We start from the raw sequence: 13,198 nt of genomic DNA, 5'->3' as shown, positions 1-13,198 counted from the left end.
AATTTTTGTATTACTCTAAAAGAAACAAATTATAAAATTAGAGATTTGTTTAAAGGTGTTTTTCGTATTATTCATCTTCCATAAAGTTAATGTTACCATTATTTGTATCATGAGATTCGTTGGTTTAATGAGGGGTTGCCAAACTGGACACTGGGGAGGGAACTATCTTTTTTCATACATGCCTAAACCTTCATGCTTTTCAGCACAGAAGAAAGGGCTTGTTGGGCATTGTCTCCCAGCACAACTCATGTGTGCACAGCTGTGTTTCTATCACTCTCTATTGGTAAGAATATTCTACCACTTGGTAAATATTCTACCACTTGCAATTCCGCAGGAAGGAAGGAAGGAAGGAAGGAAGGAAGGAAGGAAGGAAGGAAGGAAGGAAGGAAGGAAGGAAGGAAGGAAGGAAATTGAGGTTCAAAATCTACTCAAGGACCATCTAGTTCAAGATTCTATATCCAAAGTGCCCAGTTTGATGCCATCTCATATGTCAAGCCTTCATTATTTACCCTCAGCATCTCACAATGCAAAGTATGCTGCCTGTAAAATGGAGTTTTACCTGGAAGGTAGAGGATTGAGCTATACCACCTCTTCCCAAGGGACTATATCTAGCCCTATTGAAATTATTTAATACTTCCTCATAATTCCTTAGAGCCTTCCATTAATGAGTAACCCCCAGATTCAGTATGAATTTTCTTTTAGGTTGAACCAGTGACACCCACTGAATGGAATGAATTTGGAGCTGGATCTTGACAGCTAAGAAAGGCTTGATCGTCATATAAACAGGACCACAAATGGTGCACTTTGGCAATCACGTATGAATGATGAATTCCATCTCTCACACCATGCGGTACCAGAGTTTTTAGGTAGTCATTGCTGGTCCACAAAAATGTCCAAAAGCAAGTCATGTAATGCTGATTATTAAGACCAACCTAAAGATCACAAAGTGCACATTTCTGAGTTCTTCAGAATTCTTCATCAATCTATATGTTCTGTACAAAAAGATTCCATTGAAAAAAAAAGGAGCTGGTGGGAAGCAAAAATACACATTTCAGGCCATTATGGAAGAACTGTGATCTTCAGCTTCAGAGTAAAACACAGGACGTGTTGCAGACTGAATTATGTCAGAAGATGCTCATGGTAACCGTTTCAGGTGGGAAGCTGTGTCAGTTTGCAGTAGAAGTGTGAAATTCAAGACCAGGGGCAGCTCAAAAATCAACAAGATTCCCAGGCTTCTTTCTAAAGCTTTCTGGAGCCAAAGTCCTGAAGTGTCTGTCCATGCAGCTTTGACTCTCAAAAGCTTATGCTTCTGATATCTCATTGGTCTTTAAGCAGCTACTGGTCCCAAATTTTGGTCAGTACAATAAATTTCAGCAGGTTTCAAAGGGCACCAAAGTTACTTAGAGAAAGAAGGGAAAATAGCAATCCACCTGTACCTCCAAGGTGATGTAGTCCATCAACGTCGTCATTATTGCTGTATTACAGTACGTAACCAGCACAAAACAATCCAGACGTTTTAAAAAACAGTATCAAAATATAACCGTAATAACATAAGATTTAGAAGCCAGTGTAAAAAGGGAACAATAACGAAGCATTTACAAACAATTAAATAAAATATCTTAGAACCCATAGCACACCCTTACACACTGTTTACGACTTCTGTAGGTTGCTGCTAGAGATTTGGCACATGCCAACGAGACCTCGAGATGAGAATCTGAAAGAAGCATGTTGCTGATAACAGTATTCAAGAAACCTGAAAATCTTTCCTGCTTAGGTTGTATTAATCTAGCACGTATTTGGTTGCAATACCTACAGCTAAATAGAATATGTGTGATTGCATCCATGTCTCCAGTACCACACTGGCAGACATGCTCAGCTGTCGGTGTCTTTCTGTAGCTGCGTGTTACCATCTCCGAGGTAAAGCTATTACAGCGGGCCATAGAAAAGGCCCTTCTATGAGATGGAATATCTAAATTCGACAAGTATGAGGCTGGGGAGTGATGTAGCCCAATCCCCTGTACAGTGCAGGAAATACACAAATACCTCTCTCCTACACACCCAGTGACCCCTGCTCCAGCCCAGAAGATGGCAAAACAAACAAACAAACAAAATCCCTCCAGGATCCCGGGCCAAACTGACCTGGAGAAAATTGCTTCCTGACCCCAAAGTGGCGATCAGCATTTCTCTGAGCATGTAAGAAAGGGTCATGAGAACACCCTTCCTGCCCTTCCTCTCATGATCTGCCTAAGTTCACAGGATCAGCATTGCTGTCAGATGGCCATCTAGTCTCTATTTGAAAACCTCCAGGGAAAGTTTAACCATAAATCAGCTGTAAGTCAATTGTGCACACAGCTCTCTTTAAGGACTGAGAGGGGAGGGAAGATGTGACAGTTCTGAAAAATGGAGATTAATTTTGATGAAATACAGGGCCAATGGAAGCCAAGGGTCGTATGCTAGATACAAACACAAAAAACATAGCACATTAGTGGTACCATTCTGCCAAGCTACACCTTTCTATATCCCTTGATTTAATTGGACTTAGAATATTGTAATTGTTGAGGGATGCACTGTAAGCCCCTTTTATTTTTCCCCAACCGAATGAGAACACCTAGCAAAAATATTCACCACTTACAATCCTGTTTGCCAAAAGGGGACATTCAGTCTTTTCCCTGGTCTCCCAACATTTTGGTAGACCAAATTTTATTATTTTTGCAATATATTGAAAAATATACTTCAATCAAAACCCAAATATAATCAGCCAATACATTACAAATTTTCCTCTCCTGCCTCACCTTTAATTTATGACCTCCGCCGGTATTCAAAATATATAAAAAACATTCTAAAGGTAAAATTCAAAGTTATAGAATCTTCACTAAAAGTTACCATTATCTTAACTCAAAGATGATTATTATGCTTTATCCTCAACTAATTGGACTTGGAATAATGTAATTGTTGAGGGACGCACTGTAAACCCCTTTTATTTTTCCCCAACCAAATGAGAGCACCTAGCAAGAATATTCACCACTTACAATCCTGTTTGCCAAAAGGGGACATTCAGTCTTTTTCCTGGTCTCCCAACATTTTGTTCTTGTTTCTTCAGATGACAAAGAAGCCCCTGAACCCTTTAGGTTATAGCTAAGAAAGAATCCGAAGGTGGCCACGAAGAAGAAGCTGCCCAGACAAAGTTCATGAGATGCATAAGGTTCACTCTACGAAACCATTTCCTGAGCCTGCACCTTCTATACCTTTGACCAAAGTCTTCGATTTCTTATCTCACAGGCTCTGAAAATTGATTATATTCATTTCTACAAAATTGATTGTATTCATTTCTCCATCTCTCTGCTCCAGCAACTTCCTGTTGGTTGTGGTGCACATAGCTCTCTCCATAAGCTTATGGCCTTTGCAAAACACACAAGGGGTTAGTGCTTTGCTTGTTAGATCACACGAGGGATTTCAGCTGTGCTTCCCTGAAGAGCAGAACTTTTACTACAGATCTGATTCAGGCTCAAGGAACCACCATTTGTTCTAAAGGGTACTTGTGGAACTTACTGTGCTGTACTGTTCAAACGAAGCAAAACCAACATAACTGGGCTGTTTCCCATGGCTTCTTTGTAGGTTTTACTGTTCATTTTTGGCAGGAACATTTCATCTGATAATTATGTTATAAATATAAGGAAACTGAACAGAGATGTAAAAATAAGAGTCAGCAACCTTTTAAAAATCACTAAACATTTACCAACTAATTTCAAAATGTTTTCACCCATTGACATAATGATCTCTGCCTACAGGTAGTTAAGGATAATGCTTCCCCGTTCATCTGGTTAAATCCCACTAGTGTACTATTTGTTCTTGTAAAGCCATTTAGATTCTGCCTGAGGTGTGTCTACTCATTCTCTCCATTTCTTCTGGTGTTTTCTGTCAGATCAAAGATGGGATATGGTTTTCTCTGAGGAGGCTGTTTGAGCTTTAGAAGAACTTCCATGTGGTGTCTCACAGGGGTCAATGTTGTCAGTGCTTTCAGATATATTTATATGAAATCTTGGCGTAAGGTTTTCCAAAAACCCTTTTTAACCCCCCCAATTCTAGTCGATTTTAGCTGCCACTATTATTAGATTGGATTGTATAATTAGTAAATTGTTGGTTATTTAATAAGATTTTGATTTATTTAATAATTAGCTAAATGGAAGAATGATAATTTTGGCAAATTGATTAGGGCAGATAAATTGAGTTGGGAGGGTTTTATAATTAAGGAGCCGTGCGGATTTAATTAATTAAATTATATTTTAGCTAATGAATAATAGGTAGAGTGGGGTAGGGCGGAGGAGGGAAATCAGTAGACTCAGCTGTGCACTGGGTTGAATTTCTGGTAACACTGGCAGGAGATGACTGGTCTGGGGATTTCAGTACTCCTGGGGAGGGGAAGGTATGACGGTGGGAACAGGCAGAAATATAAAGGAAGGAGGCCGAGACATGACAAGGCTCGGCCCCCTTCCAGCCTGTGTCCCATCCCAACGGTGACAGGTAGTGGAGCCAGGTTAAAATACTCGCCTCTGTCACTGGTGTTATGCAATGCCAGGTCCATAAACAATAAAACCTCTACCCTTCGGGACTTCCTGTCCGAACGGGATGTGGACCTGGCATGCATGACCGAGACCTGGGTGCGTGACAGGGAGACTGTAGCTCTCTCCCAGATGGCGCCCCCAGGATACTTGGTCTTTCACCAGTCACGGATTAGCGGGTGGGGGGGGAGGGGTGGCTCTATTCATACGAGAGGCTTACTCCTTCCGGGCTCTCCCAGCCCCAGAGATTGAGGGCATTGAATGTGCCGGTCTGGCGTGGGACGTTGGGGAGGGGTTGGTGATCTGGCTGGTGTACCGACCGCCTAATGCACCGGCTAGCGCCTTACTGTCCCTACTGGAGGCCGCAGCAGGCTGGGCATTGGAGCACCCAAGGCTCTTGATCCTTGGTGATTTCAATGTCCATGCCAATGACATGACCTCCAGTCAGGCGACGGACCTGGTGTCATCCATGGCGACACTAGGACTCTCCCAAATTGTTACAACGCCCACTCACCAGGCAGGGCACATGTTAGACTTGATCTTCGCGGCGGGAGTTTTAGTGGACGATGTTACTGCTGAAGCAGTGCCATGGTCGGACCACTATGCCCTCAAGGCTCATGTGGATGTCCCACCCCAAGCCCGTTTAGGCAGCGAGCGTATTTTAGCTCGCCCGCAGAGCCAGATGGATCCTGAAGGCTCTACGGGATCCCTGGCTCCCTGGCGGTTCCTTGGATGACTTGGTAGAGTCTTGGAACGATGGGCTCTCCCGGGCCATCGACGAGATCGCACCTAGGCGCCCTCTGCGCCCCCACCAAAAGTCGGCACCCTGGTATAAGCAGGAGTTGCGGCAATTAAAGCGTGGACTCAGACGGCTAGAGAGGCAATGGCGGCATACTCGAGACGAAGTGATTAGAACATCTTATAGAGAAGTAATGAAGTCCTATGAGATGGCAGTCAAGGCCACAAAGAAAACATACTTTGCGGCTAAGATTGCATCTGCAACTTTGCGCCCGGCACAACTGTTTAATACAATTCGGACCCTTATAACTCTGCCACAAGGCAGACCAAATTCTAAAGAATTGGAGATTGGCTGTGAGGCTTTTGCGAACTTTTTTGCAGATAAGGTCGCATCGCTCCGCCACGACTTTCCCGCCATATTGGTGACAGTATGTGAACTTGAGGCTCTGTGCCTGTCTTCAGAGTGTGTCCTGGATGGTTTCAGTGCTCTCAGCCTGGAGGAAGTTGACAGGATCCTCGCATCTGCTCGCCCTACAACTTGTAATCTGGACCCCTGACCCTCCTGGCTTATTAAAGCTTGCCAGAGGGAGCTTAGATATCCTGTATGGGATATCATAAACAGATCCCTGATGGAAGGGCATTTTCCAGCACCTCTGAAAAAGGCTGTGGTCTGCCCTCTATTGAAGAAACCAACGTTAGATCCTGCCGAATTGACACACTATCGGCCGGTTTCGAATTTACCCTTTTTGGGTAAACTCATTGAGAGAGGCAGTGGCGTTGCAGTTGCAGAGCTTTCTGGAGGATGCTTCCGTTCTTGACCCCCATCAGTCTGGTTTCCGTCCGGGTCATGGGACGGAGACAGTGCTGGTCGCTCTGATGGATGACCTCCAGCGGCATCTGGATCGAGGTGGCTCGGCAGTGCTGGTGTTGTTGGACCAATACGGTCGACCACCGGCTGCTGACCCGTTGCCTCACCAACGTGGGGATTCAGGGGTTGGCCTTACAATGGCTCTCCTCGTTCCTTGATGGTCGGGGACAAAGGGTGGCAATTGGAGGTGAGCTGTCCCAGAGGCACACACTGGATTGTGGGGTGCCTCAGGGGGCAGTTCTTTCCCCAATGTTGTTTAATATTTACATGCGCGCCCTTGCCCAGATTGCCTGGAGGCATGGGCTGGGTTGTCACCAGTATGCTGATGACACCCAGCTCTATCTACTCATGGACGGCTGGCCTGACTGTGTCCCAGAAAACCTGGACCGGGCATTACAAGCCATGGCTAGATGGCTCAGGCTGAGTAGGCTGAAACTAAATCCAGCGAAGACAGAGGTCCTTTGCTTGGGTCGCCGTGGTCTGGGGCGGGGGGGGGGGAATTCCCCTTCCAGCCCTTGACAGTGTGCCTCTGACAATGGCGCACAGGGTCAAGAGCTTGGGGGTACTACTTGAGCCTGCCTTAACTATGGAGGCCCAGGTAGCAGCCACTGCTAAGTCCGCATTTTTTCACCTTAGGCGGGCAAGGCAGTTGGCTCCCTTCCTAGAGCAGGACGATCTAGCAACAGTGATCCATGCAACGGTCACCTCAAGGTTGGATTACTGTAATGCCCTCTACATGGGGCTGCCCCTGTGCCGAACCCGGAAGTTGCAGCTAGTGCAGAACGCCGCTGCCCGGCTGCTATTAGGGCTCCCTAGACGGGAGCACATTCAGCCGGGCCTCCGGGGACTGCACTGGCTGCTGATAATATACCGAGTCCGGTACAAGGTGCTGGTTATTACCTTTAAAGCCCTATATGGTCTAGGACCTGCCTACCTTAGGGACCGTCAACTAGGGATAGGGCCTTCTCCATAACAGCCCCTTGCTGGTGGAACCAGTTACCGGAAGAGGTCAGGGCCCTGTGGGATATTGGACAATTCCGCAGGGCCTGTAAGACAGTCCTCTTCTGGTTGGCCTATAACTGACCGGCACTAAAACTATCAAAACATCAAAGGAAGTCATAGATAGTATATTGTTGGACTGAAGTACTGATTTTAATGTTTTTAATGTTTTAATGATGTAAACTGTTATTGTATTTAAAATTAGAATTTTATTGTTAGAACCCTCTGTGTTGTGAGCCGCCCTGAGCCCGCTTCAGTGGGGTAGGGCGGGATATAAAGTGAATAAAATGAAATGAATGAATGAATGAATGAATGAATTGACTGTTACTGTCATGGGTGCTGGGGGCCCTGCAGAAGAAGCCGAGCCTGCAGAAGAAACTGTGCCCCTGCCACCTGCACCAGTGCCCCTGCCTCCTGCTGGAGAAGATCCAAGCCCCCCTGCCTTGCCCTCTCGGGTGGCTCGGGTGCGTGACCGCCTTCGTCAGGACCTCAGGGATCGGAGGAGGGTGGCACGCTCACGAGCAAGACGCTCCCTGAGTTTTGAAAGGATTCTGGCCCTTCTAGGAGTGAGGGTGCTTGAGTCTCAGCAGGATCCTGGCTGCCCTCTGAGTCAGCAATTAGCCCAAATGGGCCACAGACAGCAGAGGGCTATATAGCTGTGGGCTTTGAGGGAAGGCTTTGTGGAAGCAACTAGTCACTTACCTGACGTTCTAGCATCCACTTTGGCTTCTGACTTCAGCTTCTGGACCCCCTGACTTTGGCTTCTGAACCTCTGACCTACGATACCTGGACTGTGATAGTTACCGATATGCTTCCTTGGTGGTCAACCATCTGAATAATAACCAGGGCTGACCCTGCTTAGCTTCCAAGATCTGACAAAGTCAAACTCACCTGTGCCATCCAGATCAGGGAATCTCATGTATAATCGTGAGATTTTTACAGCCTTCAAATTTAGATATCATCTCTAATTAAAAGTCCACAAAGTTTCATGCTATTTTGGTTGTTCTTAATAAAACTAACTACAGGGTATTAGATTTTGGCTGTGGCTTTGGGCCAGCACAATTACTTGCAATCTAAACTATTTGGAAAAAAATAATAATGGCAACTGAATCTGTGAGATTTTAAGAAGAAGAAGACTGCAGATTTATACCCCGTCCTTCTCTGAATCAGAGACCCAGAGCGGCTTACATTCTCCTACATCTTCTCCCCCCACAGCAGACACCCTCTGAGGTGGGTGGGGCTAAGAGGGCTCTCACAGCAGCTTCCCTTTCAAGGACAAACTCTGTGAGAGCTATGGCTAACCCAAGGCCATTCCAGCAGCTGCAAGTGGAGAAGTGGGAAATCAAACGCAGTTCTCCCAGATAAGAGTCCAATGTACTATATTGTATGATTGTCCAACTTGTTTAAGTAAGGACGCTGACGATATGGTCAATGACTATGCTTTATTTGTTTTTTTTTATTTCAATAAACTGCTTTGATATTAAAAAAAAAAAAAGAGTCCGCACACTTAACCACTACACCAAACTGGCTCTCAACATTATATATGCTGTGCAAAAAATTTAAAATAAACAAAAAATACATCACCAATTAGAAGTACTCTAATTTTGAAGAGAAATACTATATTTATGGCACATAGTCACTAGAGTTTAGTAGTTTTTAAATACAGATTTCACATAAAATCAACAGGCATTGAATAAGCACTTTTATAATTGAGGTAGGATATATGGACATCTGAAGCTGGATCATTGGTGCATTCAAGTTTGTATTGTCCACCAAAACTGGCGATTGCTCTTCAGTGTCTCAGGCAGAGGTCTTCCACATCACCTATTACCTGATTCTTTTAACTGGGGATTGAACCTGGGAAATTCGCCACACGAAGCAGATGCTGCGTCACTGAGCTACAGCCCCTCTCCAAAATTATTAATAATACTTCTTTGAATCTTCTATAAATGTCGAGGATTTTTTTTCAGTTTTTAAAAGCTTCCTTCCACAAGAGCTACCCCATAAAAGAGGCATAAAGGTACCTGTAAGCTCAGAAATGATAAGTCTACATGCAGACTGTCTACTTTCTCAATATGTCTTGGCTAAAACTTGAAAGTGGCTTATTCTTATCTTTAACCTCAGGACATTATGCTTCTATGAGTAGCTCTACAGAAACTCACACAGACCTTTTACAAAACCCAGTCCCCTGTCTACATAGAGTTCGCAGGGCATCCTGAACCTGCCTGTTCCTTAGGCAGTATATGAATGGATTCAAAAAAGGAGACACAACTACATTAAGAATCGCCACTGACTTGCTGAAGTTGAACTCACTGTTGCCTTGAGGCTTGATGTACATGAAAATGCAGCTGCCATAAGTGATAGACACCACAGTGATGTGGGAGGCACAAGTGGAGAAGGCTTTCTGCCTCCCAGTAGAAGATGAAATGCGCAAGATGCTGGAAACAATGTTGACATAGGACACAATGGTAACTATCAAGGTCCCGATGAGAGAGATTGTAGCAATGAGAAAATCCATGCGTTCAAGTAGGCTCGTGTCGATACATGCAAGTTTGATCAGGGGTCCGTTGTCACAGAAAAAATGGTTGATGGTGTTTGGGCCACAAAATGGCATCTGAAATAATGCAACTGCTGGACCAAGGATCAGTAGAAAACCTCCAAGCCAAGAGCAAAGGATCAGCAGTGAGCAGACTTGACCATGCATTATAGTTGAGTAGCGAAGAGGGTTACAGATGGCCACATATCTGTCAACAGACATTACTGCCAAAAGAAAGAACTCTGTTGTCCCCAACACAAAGTACAGAAAGAACTGTGTGAAGCAACCAGATATGGAGATACTTCTACGGCCCATGGCCATGTTGACCAATACGTTGGGAGTAATGGAAGTGGTGAATCCAATCTCTAAGACTGCAAAATGGCGGAGGAAGAAATACATTGGGGTGTAGAGGTGGTGATCCACCAATGTGACCACAATTATTATCACGTTCCCCATAATGGTTAAAATATACATCCCAAAAAGAACCAGAAAAAGGGAAATTTCAAGTTTTCGGTTGCCCGTAAACCCCAAGAGTATGAATTCCCTCACCATGGTGCTATTCATAATTTTTGAAACACCCTAAAAGAAACAAAAATTAGAAAGTTAGTGGTGTTCTTAAAGACACATTTCTATATTATTCATCTTCCAGAAAATCAGTATCACCATTATTAATATAACGAGGTATGCAGAGATAGAGACTTCACTAAATTGGACACTGGGAAATTCTTAGTCTTGGTCATCAGTGCCAAAATCATCATGTTGTTCAGCCTGGATAGTCAGCATCTGTCAGCACAATTGACATTCAAGGAGCAGCATTTCTGTCATCTGTGCTAGGAACCATTATGAAATTTACCATGGACTGACAAATCTATAGGATAGAGTTTAAGGTGACTACATTAATTGGGATGATAAATGTGTTACCACTTGTACAGATTCAGTATGAGCAGCACCACTAGGAAGGAAGGAAGGAAGGAAGGAAGGAAGGAAGGAAGGAAGGAAGGAAGGAAGGAAGGAAGGAAGGAAGGAAGGAAGGAAGGAAGGAAGGAAGGAAGGAAGGAAATTGACCTTCAGGGTCTGACCAAAGTCCATTCCATTCAGAATTCCATCTCTAAAGTGGCCAGTCAGATGACAACTGATGTGTCCACCCTTGATTGTTTACCTCTAGCATCTGGGAATCAAATATATGCTGCCTGAAAAATGGAGTTTTAAGTAACATGTAAGGTAGAGATTTGAGTTTTAGCACCGGCCCCCAAAGTAATATAGCTAGCTGTGTTGAAATTATTTGGGATTTGTTTATAATTTCTTAGATTATTCCCTTAATGAGGAACCTCCAAATTCAGTATGAGTTTTGCCTTAGGTTGAACCTGTGACACCCAGTGAATGGGATGGCTCTGGAGGGCTGGTGTTCCTGAATCTTGACCACTGAGGAAGGCTTGATCACCATAAACATAAATGGTGCACTTCAGCAATCATATATGAATGATGAATGGTATCCATCACACACTTTGGTACTAAACAGGGATTTTAGATACTCATTTAAGGTCCATAGAAACAGAAGTTATGCAATATCTATTATCGCAACTAGCCACAATATCAAAAAGTACATGTTTTTACGGTCTTAAAAACTTTTTTTTAAAAAATCAGATTGTATATTCAATATGAAAAATCTCCACTGAAAAGCTAGTTGCAACAAGGTAACAAAAAACACACGTTTCATACCATGAGGGAAAGACTGTGGTCTTCAGCTTTAGAATACAGGATGCTTTGCAGAGTTACTTGGATTATATGGTGCTCAGGATAATAGTTTTCAGCAGGTTTCAAGTGGTACCGAAGTCTTTTTGGAAAAAGAAACAAAAATAGCAGTCCACCTGGAAAGATCATCTGTGTCAAATATCTGTCCATTCCTTAACAATTGAAATCAATTTAGATTAATAATTTAGATTAACTAAAGATCAAGTGAGAGTCAAAGTGCGTAACCTAGTGGTAGTCTGACTCTTTGCAACCCCATGGACAAAGTTACGCCAGGCCCTCCTGTCTTCAACTATCCTCCAAAGTCTGCTCAAATTCATGTTAGTTACATTAGTAACGCTGTCCAGCCATCTCATCTTTTGCCGTCCCCTTCTTTTGCCTTCTGTCTTTCCCAGCATCTTCTTCAGTGAGTACACTATTCTAAATCCATTAACTTCAGTGTCTTAGAAGGGCTAAATCTTTTTATGATGGCATCATAAACCCCTCTTATTCCCTAGCAAAACTGGGCAAAGGAACCCATTAAAAAGTAGAACATATCCTTAACTGTAAGGATATCTCTCTGGTAACTAAGATCAAGGTGACATGCTATAGTATTCCCCATTAGTATGTATGAGTTTGGAAATTGGACAATGAAGGAACCTGACAGGAAGAAAGTTGATTCAGTTGAAATGTCGTGTTGGAGGAATGTTTTGTAGATACCACAGAGTTCCAAAACTACAAATAAATGGGTTCTAGATTAAGTCACACCTGAACTCTCCCTAGAAGTCAAAATGACTCCACTGATGCTATCCTGCTTTGGCCACATTATGAGAAAACAAGAGTCACTGGGAAAGACAATAATGCTGGGAAAATTTGGAGGCAGCAGAAAAAGAGGTGGATTAGTTTGATCAAAGGAAGCCACGACCCTAAATTTGCAAGAACTGAGCAAGGCTGTTCATGATAGGATAATTTTGTAGGTCAATTAATTCAAGATTGCCATTTCAGAAATGATTAGATGATACTTAACACACATACACTCACACAAAGCAAAATACTCGCCACTTGCAATCCTAGTTGGAAAAGGACATATGCATTTTTTTTCCTGATCTCCCGGAGTTTTTTTTCTTTGCTCTTGTTTCTTCAGATGACAAAGAAGCCCCTGTAGCTAAGAAAGAACCTGATGGAGGTCACTGAGATGAAGATACCCATACAACATGAACGGATGCAGAAGCTTCACTCCGCAGGTCTGAGCCTGTAACATTCTGACGCCTTCCATGCCTTTGACCAAACCCTTCGCTTTCTCAACTCACAAACTGAATGTTTTATTGCACCCATCTCTTAGAGCCAGCAATCTCCCACTGGTAGTGTGCTACACAACTCTCTCTCTAAACCAATGGCCTTTGCAAAGCACATGTGAGGTTGGTTTAGCACTTTGTTTGTCAGGGCACACAAGGGACTTTAGCTGTGCTTCCCCAAGGAGTGCAACAATTATCATGCATCTGATGAAGCCAGCTCAAGATGTAGACCATTTTCGCACAGAGCTTACCTCACAGTCACAATCCTGTTCCCTCCGCAGCATCTGTCAGATTTCCCACCATCTGCGCCGGAGTTACAGGAAGTGCCGCGGCTTTTGCATAGCAAACGTAAACTGGGTTTTAGCGGTTTACCTTTGCTATGCAAAAGCTGCGGCACTTCCTGTAACTTCGGCGCAGATGGTGGGAAATCCAACCAGACGCTGCGGAGGGAACAGGATTGTGACTGTGAGGTGAG

General features: G+C 43.8%; 1 protein-coding gene across 1 annotated transcript; it reads right to left on the bottom strand.

Moving 5' to 3' along the window:
- Positions 1 to 9,322: 9,322 nt before the first annotated feature.
- Positions 9,323 to 10,264, bottom strand: LOC132583027 (olfactory receptor 6E1-like). The gene has a single exon (XM_060254694.1). It carries the CDS (start codon positions 10,262 to 10,264, stop codon positions 9,323 to 9,325), a length of 942 nt encoding a protein of 313 aa, XP_060110677.1.
- Between the last annotated feature and the right edge of the window lie 2,934 nt (positions 10,265 to 13,198).

The sequence above is a fragment of the Heteronotia binoei genome, chromosome 15 (assembly GCF_032191835.1).
Source record: "Heteronotia binoei isolate CCM8104 ecotype False Entrance Well chromosome 15, APGP_CSIRO_Hbin_v1, whole genome shotgun sequence".
Taxonomy (NCBI): domain Eukaryota; kingdom Metazoa; phylum Chordata; class Lepidosauria; order Squamata; family Gekkonidae; genus Heteronotia; species Heteronotia binoei.
The sequence above is the reverse complement of the archived record's forward strand: the minus strand, read 5'-3'. Positions and strand labels throughout refer to the sequence as shown.